At 34.1% G+C, this 20,455-nt stretch overlaps 1 protein-coding gene across 3 annotated transcripts in view; it reads right to left on the bottom strand.

Annotated features, from left to right (window-relative positions):
- Positions 1-541: 541 nt before the first annotated feature.
- Positions 542-20,455, bottom strand: part of UCHL3 (ubiquitin C-terminal hydrolase L3) — a 43,343-nt gene continuing 23,429 nt past the window's right edge. For 2 of the 3 annotated variants that reach the window (XM_028106133.2, XM_088021865.1), the window contains 3 exons: positions 6,176-6,251; positions 1,356-1,414; positions 542-759 (listed from right to left, as the gene is read on the bottom strand). In XM_028106133.2, the coding sequence (XP_027961934.1) occupies positions 676-759; positions 1,356-1,414; positions 6,176-6,251 (219 nt within the window). In that variant the 3' untranslated portion in view covers positions 542-675. Of the gene's footprint in view, positions 760-1,355; positions 1,415-6,175; positions 6,252-10,540; positions 10,733-20,455 lie in introns of all 3 variants that reach the window. The other variant, XM_028106131.2, reaches the window with a different exon arrangement.

Here is a 20,455-nt window from a genome sequence, read left to right as displayed (position 1 = left end):
TCTGCATTCATTATTCCCTTTACTCTTCTCTACCACCTTTCTCTCACTGGCTGTTTTTTTTTGCTATTCAGATCTCAACCTCACAGCTACTTCCTCATAGGAGCCTTCCCTGACTACAGAATCTAAAGTATCCACTCAGTCACTCTCTCACCCAAATCGGACTTTGCCTAGCATCTAGCATTGGTGTGTATCTTACTGATGTGTTCTTCATATCTTCCCACAAAAACATAGGCTCCACGACTGTGGAACCTGTGGACAGTGTTCACTGCTGTAACTCCTGCCCCTAGATCCGCGTCCAGCTCATGACAAGTCGATGCTCCACAACTGCTTGTTAAGGAAATAGGTCAAAATATGATATGTCATATATTTATACTATGCAGATGGAAACTGTACCTGTGCCCGAGACAAAATCTTCCATGAAATTTAAAAGAGAGTAAGAAAGTTATCGCTAGTCCTCAGACAAGGTAAGTCGTTCACAAGAAAGAAAGGGGAGAAAAGAATGACAGCTTTAATGTGCAGCAGAAATAAAACTCAGATTAAGTCAAAGTTTAATTCACATAAAGTTTAATCAGTCAAGTTAATGAAAATATCAAAATTTTTGAGTTAGTGTATGGCAGCAGAAATTTAATTTTTGTGGCAAATAATACAGTATTTGGTGTTTCCATCACTGACAAGCTATGCTGCAGATAGAGCAATGGCATTGAATCTCAATTCATCAGGGTCACGTTCCATAAACTTCTTGCAAACTTCTATGGCATCCTATGGGGGAAAAATGTGTAATTTTTCACTTTATAAACATGTGTTTTCCTTTCAAATGATAAGTGTTTCGTATTTTCCTAATTCATACAAATCTTACATCAGACTTCTTTTTCCAAATGCAAAAGAATTTAAAGCACACACAAGAAAAGCGAATGGTTGGTATCCTAATTTGCTTAGTACAAAACTGTAAGATATAGTAAGTGTTCTTTCTTAAAGTACTTTAAAGAAAATTTTCACTTGAAAATTACTATTTCTTAGCCACAAAATTTGTTCACAAATCTAAAAATCTCTAAGATCAGGATCAAGATACAAACGATGGTATCTTGGATTCAGTGAAATATGGAATATGATGTGCAACTCTTTCAATACTATTCTTATCTTTTTCAAATTTGATACTTGTTCACACAAAGAGCTCTGAAAATCTCTTCATTTGCTATAGATTTTTAACACTAACTCAGAATTTTCTTTTTGAATTTTCTCAAGAGTATAAGGATCCAGATTCAGAGAAAATGTTATTCAAGAGATCTTTAGAGATATTTTAAAGATAACAAGAACATTAATAACACTTAAAGTAGGCCAACAAGTTTTGTTGTTACCTCTAATAAAGTTTCATCACTAGTTTCCCCATGGTTAATTGGAAACGGTTTCCGTCCATCTGTGGAAAATGAACAAAGAGCTGTAACATTTAGCTGCTTATACAGGATAATGTACTTCCAACTTCCATTTTCTTCTTTCCATAGTGAGGCGAAAGTTAAAAGATACTGAAAATAATATATCCTAAAACACATATTTTAAATGTGCTACCTATCAGTATTTTTTATATTAAATGTTATTAGAACCTTGCTTCCATGTTTGAAAGCCTAAATTATCTTCATAAACAGAATTTATAAGAAATAAACATTGGCTTTAATTTCCTTAAAAAATGAAAAATTCCTAAGTCAGTTTTTAAAAAGCTACAACCCTAGTTTCTACCCTCAGGAATATGAAACATTTATTTCAAATCAGAAGGTTCCTAAGACTGACATGCTTATACCAATGAAAGGGAGCCACCACAAGATTTATATATTACTTCTACTAATTATGTAGCACCAAGGCAGTAAGTAGTATAGACCAACAATCTAAATAACCTAGGGTTATTTCACTGACCACCAATGTTAATTAAACACAATTATAAACATCTTGAATAAACTAATACTTTATGAATGCTATGAAAAAAGGAAAAAGTCCAGTATTATATAAACTCATCCTAACTCAAGTTAACTGATACTCTATATCCAAATCTAAATCTCTATGTCTTTTAAGTGGCACTTCATGGGGTGCCTGGGTGGCTCAGTCGGTTAAGCGTCTGCCTTTGGCTCAGGTCCTGCTCCCAGGTCTTGGGATCAAGCCCTGCACTGGGGTCCCTGATCAGAGTCTGCTTCTCCCTCTTCCCAACCTGCTCGTGTTCTCTCTCTTGCTCTCTCTCTAATAAATTCTTTTTTAAAAAAATGTGGCACTTCAAGTTCAATCCATAAAACACAATCCCTTCTATAATTTCATGGCTTCCAAATGTAATAAAAATGTCTGAATCCATATACATACACAGTGATAGAGCTGGACTGATAGATACCACTGTGAAAGAAAAGTATGAGGGAAGATTAACCAAACAAACCAAAAGGCAAAATGAGACAATTATTAAAGCCGGAGAAATAAAAATTTATTTATTTGAGAGACTGAGAGAACGAGAGAGATCACAGAGGGAAAGGAAGAGGGAGAAGCAGACTCGCTGCTGAGCAGGGAGCCCGATGCGGGGCTCGATCCCAGGGCCCTGAGATCATGACCTGAACCAGACGTTCAACCAACTGAGCCACCCAGGAACCCCAAGTTTTTTAAAAAGTACATTAATTATGGCTCAGCTGAGAATAAATGTTTCTGTGGTCATAATAATATAACTACAACAGAACTGGGAGAATAGGAGAAAGGAAATAATCTATTTCGTGATTGGGAGGGTGGGTGAGGAACAAGAGTGACACAGGAAAGCTAAATTCTGATCTTCCTTGTGGGAAGTGAAGAAATAATACTGAGGCTACTTCCACCTCCAGCCAAGTTGGAATAACTGGTACCGGATGACGCCTTCCACTGGAAACAATGAAAAAGTTGGAGGAAATGGTTGAAACAGTTGTTCTTAGACATCAGGAAATAGGTAGCTTTTATGTGAGCTCAACAGTAATAGCTTTCTGCCAGTTCATGAATTGGAAACCCACGCAGAGCACAACAGTCTTAATGAAGAGACTGAGGAGAAAGAGAGCGTGGTTCAGGAATTTGCACAATATCAGAAAGAAGGTGGGTCCCCACTTTGCAGAACTGTTGCTCTGTATGGGCCTGGCCAGGCCAGGATCAGTTGGGAGCAAGTGCGGGGGGAGGTTCAAGGAGAATTGTGTCTGGGTCTGAGTTTAGGCTGGGATGGCTAAGAGCTTGTTTATATACAAGAAGAATGGGTAAGTCAAGAAATATACGAAGGGTAATGGAGAACACTAGAATAAACTATATATTATTAGATTTAGAAGTGTTAATGGAAATGCTTTTTAAAAAATTTTTATTGTTATGTTAATCACCATACATTACATCATTAGTTTTTGATGTAGTGTTCCATGATTCATTGTTTGTGTGTAACACCCAGTGCTCCATGCAGAACGTGCCCTCTTTAATACCCATCACCGGGCTAACCCATCCCCCTACCCCCCTCCCCTCTAGAATGCTTTTTAATATATAAAGATATAATTGTGGGTACGTCTCTACTCATATTCACATATATGTATGTGAGTGTATTTTTCTAATACATACAAACATTTCCTACCTTTGTCCTCTGAGAGGGCCTAGAAGCAATGATATCTTAGTAGCAATGAACATACCTACCACCCAGATATTGGTTCTAAATTATCATTTTCCACTAAAAGGAACCAGGGTTCTATGGAGAAGCAACTGAATAACAGGGCCAGGGCACAGAAAATCAAAGATGAGTCTAGTCTTATTCCACCTGACAGTTAGAAAGTACTTGAAGAATGACAGAAACATATCAAAAGGACAAAAGGGCCAGCTTGAGGGGGTTCCCTTCAAGGCCAATCTGGGGAAAATTTAAGCATCAAAACAAATTATGATAATGAACTGTATGTAACCTTTTGAGTGAAATATTAATCCATGAGTCCATTCTGACAATGAATGAATAAGGGAAAAAGGAAAGCTTCTAATGGTGGAGGAATTTTTTTTTTAAAGTACCATTTGGCAACCATCATAGTGATAATCAATTAAAAATCATTAATGGATGCTAAATCTGATAAAGGCTTAATGAGAAACTACATTTACATAAGCTCAAAGTATCTCCTGATAAAATATTTATTAATTACTTACTAATTAATAACTAACATATTAACATATTAACAAGTTTAACAAACTTGTTAACTTTATAATGGAGAAATGCAGATACCACCTAGACCAAATGATAAAGATCATCATCACCAGTGATGGGACAAATCAACATCATGAGCCTCCTGAAATGATGTGCTGAGAATATAGCACCACTTCTGTGGTGTATGTGCCAAAAATGGATAAATCATGAGGAAATATCAGGCAACTCAAATTGAAAAATAATCTCAAAGTAACTGCCCTGTATGCTTAAAAATAAATGTCAAAGACACGAGAGAAAAGAAAAGATTGAGGAACCATTACAGATTAAAGGAGACAAACGTGACAACTAAATACAACACACAACCCTGGATTGGATTCTGAACCTATAGAGGACATTGTAAAAATCAGAATAATTTGAATAGGGTCTGTGAATTCAATCGTAATATGGATTGATGTTAATTCCCTGATTTTGACAGTCATACTACAGTTATGTAAGACAGTATCCACCTGTTTTGAAGAGATACATACAGAAATATTAAAGAATAATGGGGCATTGTGTCTGCAACTTATTTTCAAATGGTTCAAACATATTAACTGAATCTGGGGAATCTGAGTAAAGGGTTTATGGGAACTGTATACAATTTCTATAATTTTTATAAAAATTTTAAATTATTTCAAAATAAAAGTTTCTTAATGTTTCAGAGTATTCCTGTTACTCCAGGTAGACAATAAATCGTTAGTTATCAGTTTTCTAATCTGATGATTCAATCAGTTCTGAATTTACTTTCAAACCCATTGTTCTAATTTATCCGTAAAGGGTAATTTTATCTATGTAAAAATATGTACTTCTCCCCTCCTACATATGCCATTAATGACATGAAGCCCTAAGGAAAAGGAAGAGGTGACAACCAAAAGATGAGTAACTCAGTTCCTTTTATCCGTTAACCTTACAATTTAGTATGGAATAAATATATTAAAGATAACCACTATTCTTGTGGAATGATTGTCCTGTAGTAATTAATTTGCACATGTCTACAATCATACAGCCTTATTTTTAAACAAATAAGGTCACTTTGAAATGATTTTCTTTTCTTAAAAACCTATGCTGTTCTCTTAATCACTGTTTTCTTTTTGTGTGTGTGTGTGTGTGTGTTCCTTCAAAATTTATTTTGCCTCTCATCATGACTGGGTTTAGAGGTAATGGACAGAGGTGAATGTACTTTAAAGGCCAAAGCTCTCAGATGGGTAGAGAGCATGTTTCAAGAATCTGGGAACACTGCAGGACAAGAGAAATATATGATCAGGCCCCTGAAGATTATTATTTCATTACATAGGTAATTCTATATTGCCAAATCACAAATAACTGTACATAATATATGTTCTCTGTATTAGCAAGTATTGTGCGTGTGTTTTAATAACTGCTAGCATTTTCTATCACAAATATTTTTTTATTATGTTATGTTAATCACCATACATTATATATAATCACTGTTTTCTATTCACTAACTCAATAGTTTTCTTGCTCAATATTCCTTTAGAATTTATTAGGAATCAGGGGCGCTTGGGTGGCTCAGTCATTAGGCGTCTGCCTTTGGCTCGGGTCATGATCCCAGAATCCTGGGATCGAGCCCCGCATCGGGCTCCCTGCTCGGCGAGAAGCCTGCTTCTCCCTCTCCCACTCCCCTGCTTGTGTTCCCTCTCTCACTGTGTCTCTCTCTGTCAAATAAATAAAATCTTAAAAGAAAAAAAAGAACGCTGAAGTGATTTAGAGGAGTTTCCTATGATTTTTACTTATCTGCTTTGCTTGAAATACAAATGTGGTATGCACACTTCTTTGAATTATAACTTGCTTAAACAATGAAAAAAAATATTTTTTTCTAGTAAAAAATCTTAAATGGAAAACTTTTCATTATGCCCACTCACTGTTAAAAGGCAATTAATATTAAACACAATAAATGCCAACAGTCCTGTTAATATAGAGGCTTTCCCACTTATCATTTCCCTCCCCAGAGTAAATTTAAATAGTTCTTACCTAATTCATAGAGATGCCCATCTACATGAACTAATGCAATAAAATGAAGATCTACTTTTTCATCTATACTTGGTGCCTGAAATAGGAGGGAAAAATACATATTATGCATGTTAGTAGTCAAATCAATCAAGTACATGTAAATACATACAAATATGAAATGACATGAGAGAACATTTATCTAATATAATTCAAGGTTTATTAACCTTTGATATGGTAGGCAAACAATGAACATGACCACATTTATGACAATGTCCTCACCCATTAACCAGGAAAACATCAGCTAAAAGCCTATCTTTCTTAATCTCAACTGATCTAAAAACCTTTAATATTGTTGAACCTTGGAAGCCCTGGTGCCTAGCATAACACCTGGTACCTAGTAGATGCATAATGCATACTTGCTGAATGAAATGAATGCATGAACTCATTTGTCTAATTTTTGATATCTGAAATAAGAAAGGTTAAAAAAATTTATAACATAAACAGTTAAAGAAACTCTTTTCAAGCTAAATTTTAAGACACCAAGAAAGTGAATTCTTTCCTTAATGATTTGAACTTGATAATCTTTTTTGAACAATGTAATATGTCTTAGAATAAAATAAGTCTCATTATTCATCATAGATTCAAAAAGTTTAAAAATGAATAAATGCAGGAAACCAGCCCAAAAGAGTAAAGGGGGGTGGGGGAAATAAAAGCAAATTAACGTGCAATTAACTGTAACCTATGATTTTTTTGCCTGCTTTCTTAGTGAACTACTTGAAATTAAAATTAAATTACACCTAGTTTTTGTTGGTTTTTTTTTTAGTTTACCAAATTCAATTTGCATTAAGCAATATCTGCTACATTTCTTAGAAATGTAAATAAGTTACCCCAAATCAATACATGATTAAATGGCACTGCCTATGAAACCAGTAAGCTACACAGTTAACACTGATGTATATTAGCTGTATCTCAAGTCTTAATAAAATACAATCACTATTAAACGCAAGTGCAAATTTTAGAGGCAAACGTTTTAAAGAGGCATAAGTCAAATCACATTTCATATTAACATCTGATAACACAATAGTGTCTGAAATGTAAAGTTTATACTTTTTTCACCTTCAGATAATTTTATAATTTTAAGTAGTTTTTTTTAAAGTAGTTTTAAGAAGTTTTCAGATGGAAAAAATTGAAAGCAACAGAATAAACATTACTATTTTGGATTTACTGAATGTTTCTAAAACATGTACAGAGAGAGTGACTCATCTAATCTCACATTATTCTTCAGAGATTATTTCCCTCCAATTATGAATGGGAGAATCTCAACATAACAATGTGACAAACTAGCTCTTCCTAACTTCAATTTAGAATGAAAGAATTCCACTGTTGGTAGGAAACAAAATGATCTACTTCTGCTGCTCCAGTAGTAGACTTCTCCCCGGCGCAGCTCCATCTGCAGTGGCCCCTAGGAGAACAGGGGACTGGCACTAGGTTCGGAGGCAGTCCGTCCTGTCTTTGGACAGTTTTGCTGCAGTTATCCTTCATACCGAGACTAATATATGTCTCCCGGTATTTTCCATTATCTTAGAAAAAGCCTAAATCCCTCTTGAACAGGATACTTCTTCAAATATTTAAAGATAGTGATAATGAATTCCCTACTTTCCTGGTCAGAGAATCAAAAAATACTAGTGATCACTCAAATCCAATATCCTCGTTTTACTAATGACCAGAAGAGAATCCAATTTTTCAAGGCTAAACCCAGGCAATTCTACAAACTATAAATTCAGTTTTATAACAAAAAAATACTAGAAATGATTTTTTACCCAACTAGAAGAGTTTTGTTTTACTCATTTTAAGACAATTCTCCAACAGGATATCAAATATTTTAATTTTTTTGAGCTACTGCATTTTAAAAAATTATAAACGATTTTAACACCCTCTCTTCTTAAGAATAATACATCTTATAGCTTCTATTTTTCATATTTTGTCAGTAAATACAACCATACTATAGGAGAAAGGAGTACAAGTGAGGGTCAGAGACCCGAATATATACCTGATCCCTGTATAAACTGGGTTCCTTATCTGTTTTAAAGTTTAAATGAAATGCATGAAAGTATTTTGTAAATTGTTAAGTGCTATAAAAGCATTATGTAACATCGCAATATTAATACATTATCACAAATATAAGAAATCAGTAATGTTAGTGACTCATAATGGTGAGTCATTATACTTTTTATCCAAAAGTGCATACTAAAAATATAAAACTCTAAAGAGGGCATGAAAAGCCTTCAAACTTTATTATAAAAGGTAAGTAAAGCTAAAAACTTCTAAGCCTTCCACAGAACCTTGGTACCTATTGGGAGCCTTTCCCTTTGATCAACTTTATTAGTCTGAGAGAGTGTGAAATTTGCAATTATCTAACTGCTTAAAAACTGTTCCACTAAAAACAAGAACAATACATAAAAGGCAAAGTCTTCAATTTCAAAACATGACCAAGAAGGCAGAAACCAGAAGCTATAGACTGGATCATGTTGACTACATTTATTTTTATGTATTATTTTTTATGAAGTTCCCCAATTTACAACACTTATTACTATCTCAAACAGTTAAAAATAATGTAACAAATCAATTAGAGAAAAATTAATTAAATACTAAATACAAATTTCAAATTGTTGAAAATGAGTTTAAATTTAATTTCTACTAATATGGCACTTCATATATACCAGGCACTAGCACTGTTTTAAGTACCTTAAATGTACTGACCAATTAATCATCACATAAACTCTATGAGATAGGTAACACACTCATTTATTCTCAAGAAAACTGTTCAACAGTTAGTAAGTGATGGAATCTGGTTTCAAACTCAGGTGGGGTAGTTTTAGAATCCATGCTATGCTATGAAAATACTTATGAAGCTATAAAGCAATAGAATTAATATGGAGAGCAAAGATCAAAATTAGGTAAAATCATATAAAACTGGAAACACCAATTTTATGGTATGTTCATTTTTATTTAGAATTATTTTAAAAGTACAAAGGAATCAGTCATATTTAGAATCAATTGTGCCCAAGTTAGAATTTACAAAATTAGGGTTTTACTCTGATCATATAATTCACCTTATGTCTCCTACTATGCCAAACAGTGTATGGCACAGTAGGGAAGCAACAAATATTAAATCAATAAATGAATAAAAATGGCAAATGTGTGTTGTGATCCAATGGGGAAAAAGAAATAGACAGCAGTTTATTGATTGATATTCAGCATAAATGAAAGGCTATTTTGATGACCATACTGACATTTGGTGGAAATCGATATTTAAGAAAACATGTCAAGACTCTACTTCACAGTTTGAGTCTAGCTCTGGAAGAGTAAATAAGGGAAAAGAAAGAATGTTTGACACCAACTTTTAATTTTATCATTAAATGTATGAGGAATCAGACTGCCTCTGGCTTCAAAAGTTATGATGATTTCTAGAAGCATCAAGTTTCTTACAAATGGATAGCATACACCAAATCTTTCAAATATAGCATTTCTAAGTAGGCTCTGCCAAACCACAGTCATTGCTATTAACAGTCTAAAACATCAGAAAGAAAAGAGCTGGAGTTGCCTAACCCTACAGTTTATTTCAATCATGAGAATTATCAGAATTCCATCATCAACCTCAACATTTAAGATAATTAGCAAGATTATAAGAACAAATGTACTTTTTAATAGTTTGTTAATATTATCAACCTAAGAAGGAGAAATCATAAAATTTATGGGAAGCAATTCACAAGGAGAAAATCTTCACCTCCTACTTGGAAAAAGATCTTTAGAAACTGAATAGGCAGGGAAGATTGGATCAAGATTAAACCAAGTACCTGAGACACCTCAGGGAATAAAATATCTTAGATGAAACACCCTACACCATGAAGGATTAGGTTAAGGAAAGAGTAAGTAAAGTGACCCCGGAGCATGACAAGAGACTACAGTCATGTTCAGAAACATGAAAAAAATAAAGAGATGGCAAAGAACTCAGAAGGTACACAGCATTTGTTGACCTGGGTCAACTAAATGAAATCAGAGAGATGAAGGTTAAGAGAATACATATTTACTTTAACAACAGACAGGAACTTAAACATTATCATGAATGCCAATCAGTACTCATCAAAAGGCAGGCATCCTTATGCTGGCGGGATATGGAGTGGGAAGATGAATGTTCACTGAGGCACTGGTGAAAGTCAAGCTAGACTGCAAAGCATAAAGGTATGCTTGCAATCTTATTGGGGGAGAAAAAGCTAATGGTTGAGTGAACCAAGAGAAAAGCACTTTGAAGACTGAAGAAGTGTAAGGGAAAAAATGGACTATCCTTGTCACTGGAAGAAGAGATGGAAGATTGACTACACTTACAACAGAATGGAGACCCATAGATGGTAGGCGTAAGAAGGGTCGCCAGCGACGAAGACGGAGAGATGGACTGGTAGCCTTTGCAGGGCCTACATGGTTACGTTTGACCCAGGGCAGGGATGCATGGTGACACAATGATGAGGCCTTCGTTCTGCAGTGGCTAGAATGAGGCTGTGATGAGGATGACGAGGAGGACTACATAATTAAAAAAGAGAACATTTTACTTAGACCACGTTACTGGGCGATCATTTATTCTTAAAAGCAACGTATGGTCATACTTGTATTTATATGGTCTAGTACTTTTAATCAACCATAATCTAGAAAAGGATCATATGTGAATGTTGGTTCAAACTGGATGAAGTGGAAATATATAACTAAGGTATAAGGTTATATGCCATAGCTTCTCTAAGTACACATCTAAAATATTTACCTATTCTCATTTGTGTAGCACAGACTCATGGAATTATTTAAAAGCCACTAAAATGGAATTATCACATCAAATCATTTAACAAACAGGAACACACACACACAGAACACACAACATGTATGTAACACATATAAAACACAAAGAATAATGTGTAGAAGAAAATAAGATGATGATAGGCACTGTGAAAATAATTCTTTAGTGAGAATAAGCTCTAAGGGGGGGGGGGACCTTTAAAATATAAAGAGGAGTAAAGCAAACTCCTCCAAAGCTGATGACCTGCATAAAGTATAGTATCCTCTTACATAGGCTGACAAGTTAAATGGAAATTATCATAGCCTATTAGCCATCTTTTACTAATCAATAGTGTTTGTTAAAATACGTACCATTTATTTTGTCCTGGGCACTCTTTTAAGCACTTTACATTATCAATTCATTTAATTAACTCCCAGTAACCCATGAGATAGGTACCATATTTCCATTTTACAAATGAGGAATCAGAACACATAGAGGTTAATTAATATAACCCAGGCCATTGTACTAGCAAGTGGCAGGGATGGGATTCAGATACAGGAAATCTGGTTCTAGAATCCATTGTGTAGAATCACCCTGATGTATATAGCCTAATTTTCCAAGAGAAAGATTTTATAACTAATTTAATAGACCAGATTCTAATGAGAGGTACAATCCTCTTAAAATTAGATATTTTGAGAATCATGCTTTCAAACATAATTACACCACAAAGGTTGGATATGGCCCAACAGTTTTCCACAAAATGCACATGCTTACGATAAGTAACTTACTAATGGTAATCCAAATGATAATTTTATGATTGCTACCTCCAAAAAATATTACCAGTACATGAAATAAAAATTTAAGGCAGTAAGAAAAAATTATAAGTGTTTATAACCATAGTGAGAAGCAGCAATAAGAATAGTGTTATGAGTCCTTGGGAAGCGATAGCGATCACTAACCATGACCTATTCTCTTTAGGAAAATGAAGGGTTTTCCCTGAATGATTTCTAGGACTCTTCCAACCCTGAAAATTCTGTGATCCTACTTAGTACTTTCAATCTATGTAAACAGTACACTAACCTAAAATACAGCTATCACTGTGGTGAGGGTTTAAAAAACATGTCTGTGAACACTTTAGTGGCTCTTAATAAGAACCAGTCAATCAGAACTACATAAATAAATCCTCTTGGCTCTATACAGGAATAAACGGTCTGCTCTCACAGACATGGTCTAATCAGAAGTTTGTCATATTCAGTCTGATTACATTAAAATAGGAGAAAGAAAGGGAAGGAGGGAATGGGGAAAAGAAGAAAAATAGATGAAGAGGTAAAAGAAATGGAGTAAAGATAGGAAAGGAGAGACGACTAACGATCAGTGGAACAAAACAACAATCTTCTAAGATTACTAAGCTAGAAGTAGAATGTATAAGGTTTGGGGAGGTGAAATTGGAAAGGGATTCCTGGCAAAGAATTCAGTGTGAGAAAAAGAACAGAAAATAGGGACAAGGAAGACATGTTCACAGAACCAGACCATGAGGTCTGGGATTTGATTTTACCCTTTCAATCAAAAGAGCTGGCCTGTTACTTTTCCAGGGATGCTGGAAGAAGACTTGAGACTCCTGGGTCAGAGAAAAAGGGCTTGACTTCTAGCACAGCCAGGAGCATGATCATCTATAGGTTTGCATTGCACTCACAGGAGGACGACACAGAAGGCCTAGATGGATGGCTGCACAGGAGGTGAGCTGCATTCCAGGAGAGGAACACTGAGTTTGGGGAAACGTGTTTTGTAACAAGAAGCAAGCAAACATACTCTTCCTATAAGCAGACCTTACCTAATCCCTCACAGTTGCTTACTGGGAGAAAAGCAGTTTCCCTTCAAGTGTAATGGCCCTCTTCTTTTGGCATTTTTGAAAAACCTTTTAAGAACTTAAAAACAAAAAACAAAAAAACTCAAGCTTATAAAGTTACAAAAACAAAAATAGCACAGGAAACACTGAAATCTTTGCCCACGACATCCTACCCCCAATTTGTTTTGTCCTCCGCATTTACACTCTCTCTCTATGTAATTTTTTTCCTGAACCATTTGGGGGTTTAGGGTAAGTTACATATATCATGGTCCTTTACCCCTAATACTTCAGTATTTCTATAAAAGAATTCTCTTACATAACAGCAGTGTAGTTATCACCTTCATAATTTTACACTGCTATAATATCTTGTCTAGTGTGTCCATATTTTAATTTGTTAGTTGATCTATTCATTTCTTTTAGAGCATTTTCCCTCGTGACCTAATCTAGGAACAGGTACAATGAATTTACTTGCCATGTCTTTTTAGTATCATTTAACCTGGAATATTTCCATCAGTCTTTCCTTGTCTTTTATGACATTCACATTTCAAATACAGTCTCCATCCCCCATTTTTAAATAAACAATTTTCTATATAAAAAGTCATGCTATGGAGTGTTATACGCAAACAATGAATCATGGAACACTACATCAAAAAATAATGATGTAATGTATGGTGACTAACATAATAAAATAAAATTTAAAAAAAAATTTTAAAAATCATGCTATGAATACAGTTTTATTTCTTCCTTTCTAACCCATATGCCCTTTTTTTCTTCTTCTTGCCTTACTGCCAGGATCTTTAGTACAATAATGAATTTCATTGATTTCTGCTTTTATCTTTATTTCTTCTTTCTGTTTGATTTGGGTTTAATTTGCTCTTCTTTTACTATCTTAAGGTAAAATGTTAGATCACTGACTTGAAGCCTCTTTTCTTTTCTACTATAAGCATTTAATACTAGGGATTTCTCTTGAATCCTTGCCTTTTCTACTGTAAGCATTTAGTGCTATAGATTTTTCTGTAACTCCTGATTTTTTCTCTTCTATAAGCATTTAATGTTAGAGATTTCTAATTCCTGCTTTAGCTGAAACCTGTATTTTTTTTTTTAATTTTTATTCAATTTAAAATGTTTTCTAATTTTCTTTGTGACTTCCTCTTTGATCCATGAACTATTTAAAAGTATAGTGTTTCACTTCTAAATATCTGGGAATTTTCCAGATATTTTTTGTTACTGATTTCTAATTTAATTCCATTAATCCAGAAAACATTCTTTGTATGATTTCAACTTTTAAGAAAATTGTTAATTTCTTGATAGAATGGTATATCCTGGTAAACATTCCATGTGTATTTGAAAAGAATATCAGAAGCTGTTTTGGGATGGAGTATTCATAAATGTCAATAGGGCCAAGTTGTTTAACAATGTTGTGAAGGTCTTCTACGTTAAGGTCTTACTAATTTTCTGGGTCTACTTGTTCTATTGATTACTGAGGAGAGTGTTGAAATATCCAACTCTATTTCTGGATTTGTCTATTTCTCCCTTCCATTTTCTGTGTTTGCCTCATATATTTGGAGGCTCTATTTTCAGCTACATACACAAACTTTATGTTATGTCTTATTGGTGAATTGATCTCCTTATCCTTAGAATGTCCTTATCACTGTTAAATATTCCTGGTTCTGAAGTCTACTTCATCTAATTTCAATATAATTACTCCAGCTTTCTTTTGATTGGTGTTTGCATTGTATATCTTTTCCTATTATTTTAATTTTAATCTTTCCATGTCTTTATATTTAAAGTGACTTTCTTGTAGACACATATAACTGAGTTTTGCTTTTTCACCGATGTTATAATCTTTCTTTCAATTTGTGGGTTTACATTCAGACCATTTATATTTTATTAATTTCATGTAATCATTGATATGGTTGACTTAAAACCTATCATCTTGTCAGCTCTCTACTTTCTCCATCTGTTCTTTGTTCCTTCTTTGCCTTTTTTTGGATTATTTCTATGATTCCATTTTATATGTACTATTATCTTATTGTTTATATTTCTATCTTTTTCAGTAATTGTCCTTGGGTTTAAAATATGTGTCTTTAGTCACAGTGTACCTTCAAATAATATTACACCAGATCATATGTCATCTAAAAGCCTTATGGCAGTATTCTCAATTCTTTCTCCCATCCTTTGTGCTAATGCCATATATTTTAATGTATGCTTTAAATTTATAATGCATGGCTACCATTTTTATTTAGACAGTCAACTATCTTCTAAAGCAATTTTTTAAATTACAAAATTTATTTTAATATTTACCTTCCCTTGTTCCATTTCCAGCATTCCCCAAGTCTTTGTGTAGTTCCAAATTGCAGTGCAGAAAAGTTGCTAATGAATTCTGTTTTTGTTTGTTTCAATGTGTCCTTTAGTTTTTAATAGTTTCTTTTTTTTTTTTTAAGATTTTATTTATTTATTTGACAGAGACAGAGATGGCGAGAGCAGGAACACAAGCAGCGGGAGTGGGAGAGGGAGAGCAGGCTTCCCGCCAAGGGAAGGGAGCCCCATGCAGGGCTCGATCCCAGGACCCTGGGATCATGACCTGAGCTGAAGGCAGACGCTTAATGACTGAGCCACCCAGGCGCCCATGAATAGTTTGTTTCAATGTATCCTTTAGTTTTGAAAGATATTTTTGTTTCATTTAAGTTTTTCATTTAAAAATATCATTCCATGGCATTCTGGCTTGCATACTTTCTGATGAGAAGCCTGCTGTAATTCTTATCTTTGCTCCTTTGTACTTGACCCTTCTTTTTCTTCTGGCTGCCTTGAACATTTTCTACTTATCTTTCATTTACAGCAGTTTGAATATTATGCATTTCAGTGTATATATGTGTTTGATTTTCAGAGGGTGGGGGTATTTATCCTATCTAGTGTTCTTTGGGATTCTTGAAGCTGTGGTTTGAGGTCTTTAATCATTCTTTGAAAAACAGCTATTAGATCTTGAAATATTTTTTCTGTCCCACGTCTCCATCTCACTCCCACTTCTCCTTTCCTTCTAGGATTCTCCTTTCATGTATCAGATCATTTGAAATTGCCCTACCACTCTTAGATGACCTGAGTACCCCCTACCACCAGCAGTATATTTTACTTTTGTGGTTCTGTAGGAGTAATTTCTAGTGATCTGTATTCATATTTACTGATTCTCCCCTCAATTTTGTCTTGTCTCCTGGTTGGTGAAACCATTAAAGGCATTCTTCATCTCTGGTACCATATTTTTCATTAGTAGCATTTCCATTTGATTCTTATAGTTTCCAAATCTCTGCTGATACTCACTTTTTGTTAGTGCATGTCCACTTTTTTTCACATGAGTCTTTAACACACTAATTATAGTCACTTCAAACTACATCTGACAGGTCCAATATCTGGATCATATCTGACTCTGATTCTGTTGACTGCCTTGTCTAATAACAGTGTATTGTTATTTTTCTTCTTCTTTGTCTTGTAATTTTTGGTTAAAAGCTATACATCTTCTGTAAGAGCAGACTGAGGTAAATACTATTTATGCCTGAGAATGGGCATACCTCTTCTGCTAGACCTTTCATGTGTGGAATTGAATTAATCTGGTCAGGAGCTGAGCTGTTTGTGTTTTATTGTGCTATGGTTAACCTTAGCACCCTATCAGCTTAAAATTCATCTAGCATTACCTTGTGCTTAGGGTAGCAGCTGGGTTGCTGGATGCTTTCTTTTTCAATGTTCTTGTTCCACCCAAAGCTTTGGACTTTTTCTCAGAGTGCATGCTCAGAGGTCTCTCTCCTTGTTCTTGACTCACTCTCACATTTTTGACACTTGTTTATTGGTGCTTGCTGGTCTTTAATGGTGGGAAGGTGGAGATATTCTTTATTGTTCTGGTTTAGCCATTGCTTCTACCATTATAGCTAGGCTGTTTACCCCTCGTATTAAGGATCAGGCTTTCCTCCTCCAGCAATTTCTCTTAGTTTTCTGTTCCTTCCCCAAAAAGGGGGTTTTATCTATTCCCTTCCCCAAAGAAAGTGTTTTGTCCTAGCATCTTTAGGTTTTGTTCTGTAGGGGAGAAGAACCAAGACTTAGAGCCTTAGCCAAAGTAGAAACTGCTCCCTTCCTCAGGTTTGTACCTTAGGGCTCTCTCTAGTCCTGTCCTTAGTCTATCTTATAAGTACCAGTGAGGTCTGTGGAATGAATGAGAGCTTCCCTTTTGGGGGCCCTTACAGCAATTTTATAGTTTCATACTAGCCTATACTTGGCCTTTAGCAATTTGTTAAAATTTTTTAGCATTTTGGTTTTTTTTTTTACAAAAAGGGATCATACTCTTCATGCTGCTATATTCACTATCCATATATTTTGGGCATCTATCCACCCCAATAAGTATGTATCTATATCATTTTTCAAGGCAAGTTATTTCTTAAATAGATGTACCATAAATATATATATTATTGTATATTTAGGTTGTTTCTACTTTCCTACATTTATAAACGATGCTGTATGTTCACACAAGTATCTTTATATGTTCACCAGTGAATAATAGTAATAGCTAATATTGTGTGATTACTATTATGTAACGGATGTTCTGAACTATAGATGCCATAGATCCTCACAGTAACCCTATAAGGTAAAAATTATGATCATTTCTTTTTAAAGATGAAGATACAATTTTTGCCCAAACTCTATCAAGTTATCTATAGGTGATTTTAGCCCTTTTTACTCATCATGTCTTCCAGTGTAAGCTTATATAAGAGGAAAAAATGAAAAAAGTACACCCTGCTGAATTAGTTCCACACTTGAAGTTTGTATGTGTGTGTGTTTGTATCTGGCTATGTTTTTATATTGTAGAACATAAAAAATAGGATGGTACATTACTATATTATGACTGTTTTACTTTTAACCACCTTCTAAAGGTCTTAGGCAGGAAAGCTGTTACCCACTATTTTATAGCATAAGTGCCAGCTTACTAAGTATTATTTTTAATAAATAAATGAATATGTTAAGATGTTAAACATTAGGAGTAATAATTCTAAATGTTTAGTCTAGTCATATTTATGTCTACCTAATGCTAAATGAACACAATATATACATATTTTTTCTAACTACATGATTTCTTAAGATAATTTAATTCATAATTTAGGCATAACAGTGTACATCATATATATTTTCAATTTCAGTAAAAATGTATATGATAATTCAGGAAAAGGCTGTCAAGTAATATCATTTCAAGAGATGAAATGACTTTGATATGAAGTGTGCTATTATGAAATCTTAAAATTCCTAGGCTTTCTTCCTAGAATTACAAAGATTAAAGACATACACACCAACTTTTAAATTTTCATATTAACTGTCAATGCAATAGCTTAAGAAAACAAGGTAGGCTTGCTTTCAAAATATGAAAATTTAAACTGTAAACTGAATCTTGAGACTAAATATCCAATTTTTCACATTGTCTTCCATACTAATTGGAAAAGATCAAATATTTACAGTTTATTCTTGAGTCTTTCAGAAGAGGCATAATAAAGAGTTCACTTCCTCAGTTTTTCAGTTCTGGTAGAGGAATCCAAAATTGCTAAAAATTAACATATTTCACTAAAATTATTAAAAACATCAACATTTGCCAGGACTTTAACATTGAACCTGCACCCCCTCTGCTGTGTGGGTAATGCAACAGTATAATGTGACTACATACAGAACATTTCACGTGTAATATAAATCTATCTCTTTACTACATGATGTTTGGGAACACCTAGAATAGACTTTTCAGAACCTTGCCATTTTAAAAGCAGAGTAAATGTTTTGCTCTTTACAAAGAACTCTTAGGAATTTAATATTGTTGCATGAAAGAATTAGGTATAAACATTCATTTTAAGAGATTTTTAAGCATTCTCATTCTGACTTAAATCCTCTGAGTTAAAAATAAAATACCAAAAAATAAAATAAAATAAAATACAGACACAGAGTGAGTTTATCATGACAATGTTGGGGTTTTTAATATTCAGAAGCACAAGGACTTAGTTGACTTGCCCAAAGCATTCAACTAGTGACTGTCAAAGCCAGAGGCAGAACACATGACTCCTAGCTCTAAATTCAGTGTTTTCATTACATACAAAGCCACTCACCCATCAACTGTCAACTAATTTAACTGATTCATAGAGGGAAATCTATTACTATCTTCATCTGTATTCTCCAAACACAATTCAAGAGGTTGTTTTCCAAAACTTATAACTAGTTCAGAAAAAACAAACAAAAAAACCCAAAAACAAAATACCTGGGTCTTACAAGGCCAAATTACTTTTCCTTCACAGGTAATGTGCATGTCACTTTGTATATGAGAAAATGAGTCAACTACTCCTTAAACTGTTTAATAACAATAAAAAAAATTAGACATACCATGGAAGCTAAAAAGAAATGATTTAAACCTTTAATAAAAAGGTGGAGTGTGTCCCTTTAAAAAGGAAAATTACCTTCTTCCGATTAATGTACATGTCTCTGTGTGTAGGAAAAATGAATATTACTCTTTAAACTGTTTAACATTAACCAAAGAATTAGAAATACTATAAAGGCTAAAAAGAAATGATACGGGGGCGCCTGGGTGGCTCAGTCATTAAGTGTCTGCCTTCGGCTCAGGTCGTGGTCCCAGGGTCCTGGGATCAAGCCCCACATCGGGGTCCCTGCTTGGCGGGGGGCCTGCTTCTCCCCCTCCCACTCCCCCTGCTTGTGTTCCCTCTCTCGCTGTGTTGCTCTCTGTCAGATAAATAAAGAAAATCTTTTAAAAAAAACAAAAATAAAAACAAACAAAAAAAGAAATGATACAGACATTTTTTTAAAAAGAGGGCAGAGGGTCTGCCTAAAAGAACTTGTCTATTAAGAAATCAAGTGTTTGGAAAAAAAAAAGACATCAAGTGTTTGGTAGATTATTTAAGTGCTCAAATCTGAATTATTCTAAAATGCTAAAATAAACTAAGTAGATTTTGGCTTACACCCAAAACATCTTCTCATTTTAATGGACATCCTGTTATTAAGAAAAATATCATTATAACTATGTAATTTTCTGAACATGAAGGGATCATTAACTGGTAGATACTTACAATAATTACTGTTTTCTGAAATATACACAATATGATAATCAAAAGACTGTGGTTGGTTTATGGGTAAGATTTTATGTTTAATATAAGGAAAAATCTACTAAGAGCTAACTTAGATATAGGGGTAACAAAGAATAAAGTATTCAGCACAACTCTGAATGGACATTTATAATGCATTACATATTTGCACTAATTTATTAGCTGTAGAAATAAGTCAATCAGAGAAAGACAATTATCATATGGTTTCACTCATATGTGGAATTTAAGAAACAAAACAGAGGAGCAGAAAGGAAAAAAGGGAAAAGTAAAACAAGAAGAAATCAGAGAGGGATACAAAGCATAAGAGACTCTTAATCATAGGAAACAAACAGAGGGCTGCTAGAGGGAAGGGGGTAGGGGAATGGGGTCACTTGGTGATGCACATTAAGGAGGGCACATGATGTAATGAGCACTGGGTGTTATATAAGACTGATGAATCACTAAATTCTACCTCTGAAACAAATAACACACTATATGTTAATTAATTGAATTTAAATAAAAAAATT

Source organism: Eumetopias jubatus, unplaced genomic scaffold (assembly GCF_037043125.1).
Source record: "Eumetopias jubatus isolate StellerSeaLion01/CBP00866 unplaced genomic scaffold, mEumJub1_p1.0 scaffold_3, whole genome shotgun sequence".
Taxonomy (NCBI): domain Eukaryota; kingdom Metazoa; phylum Chordata; class Mammalia; order Carnivora; family Otariidae; genus Eumetopias; species Eumetopias jubatus.
This window is presented reverse-complemented; position numbering and strand designations above follow the sequence as displayed.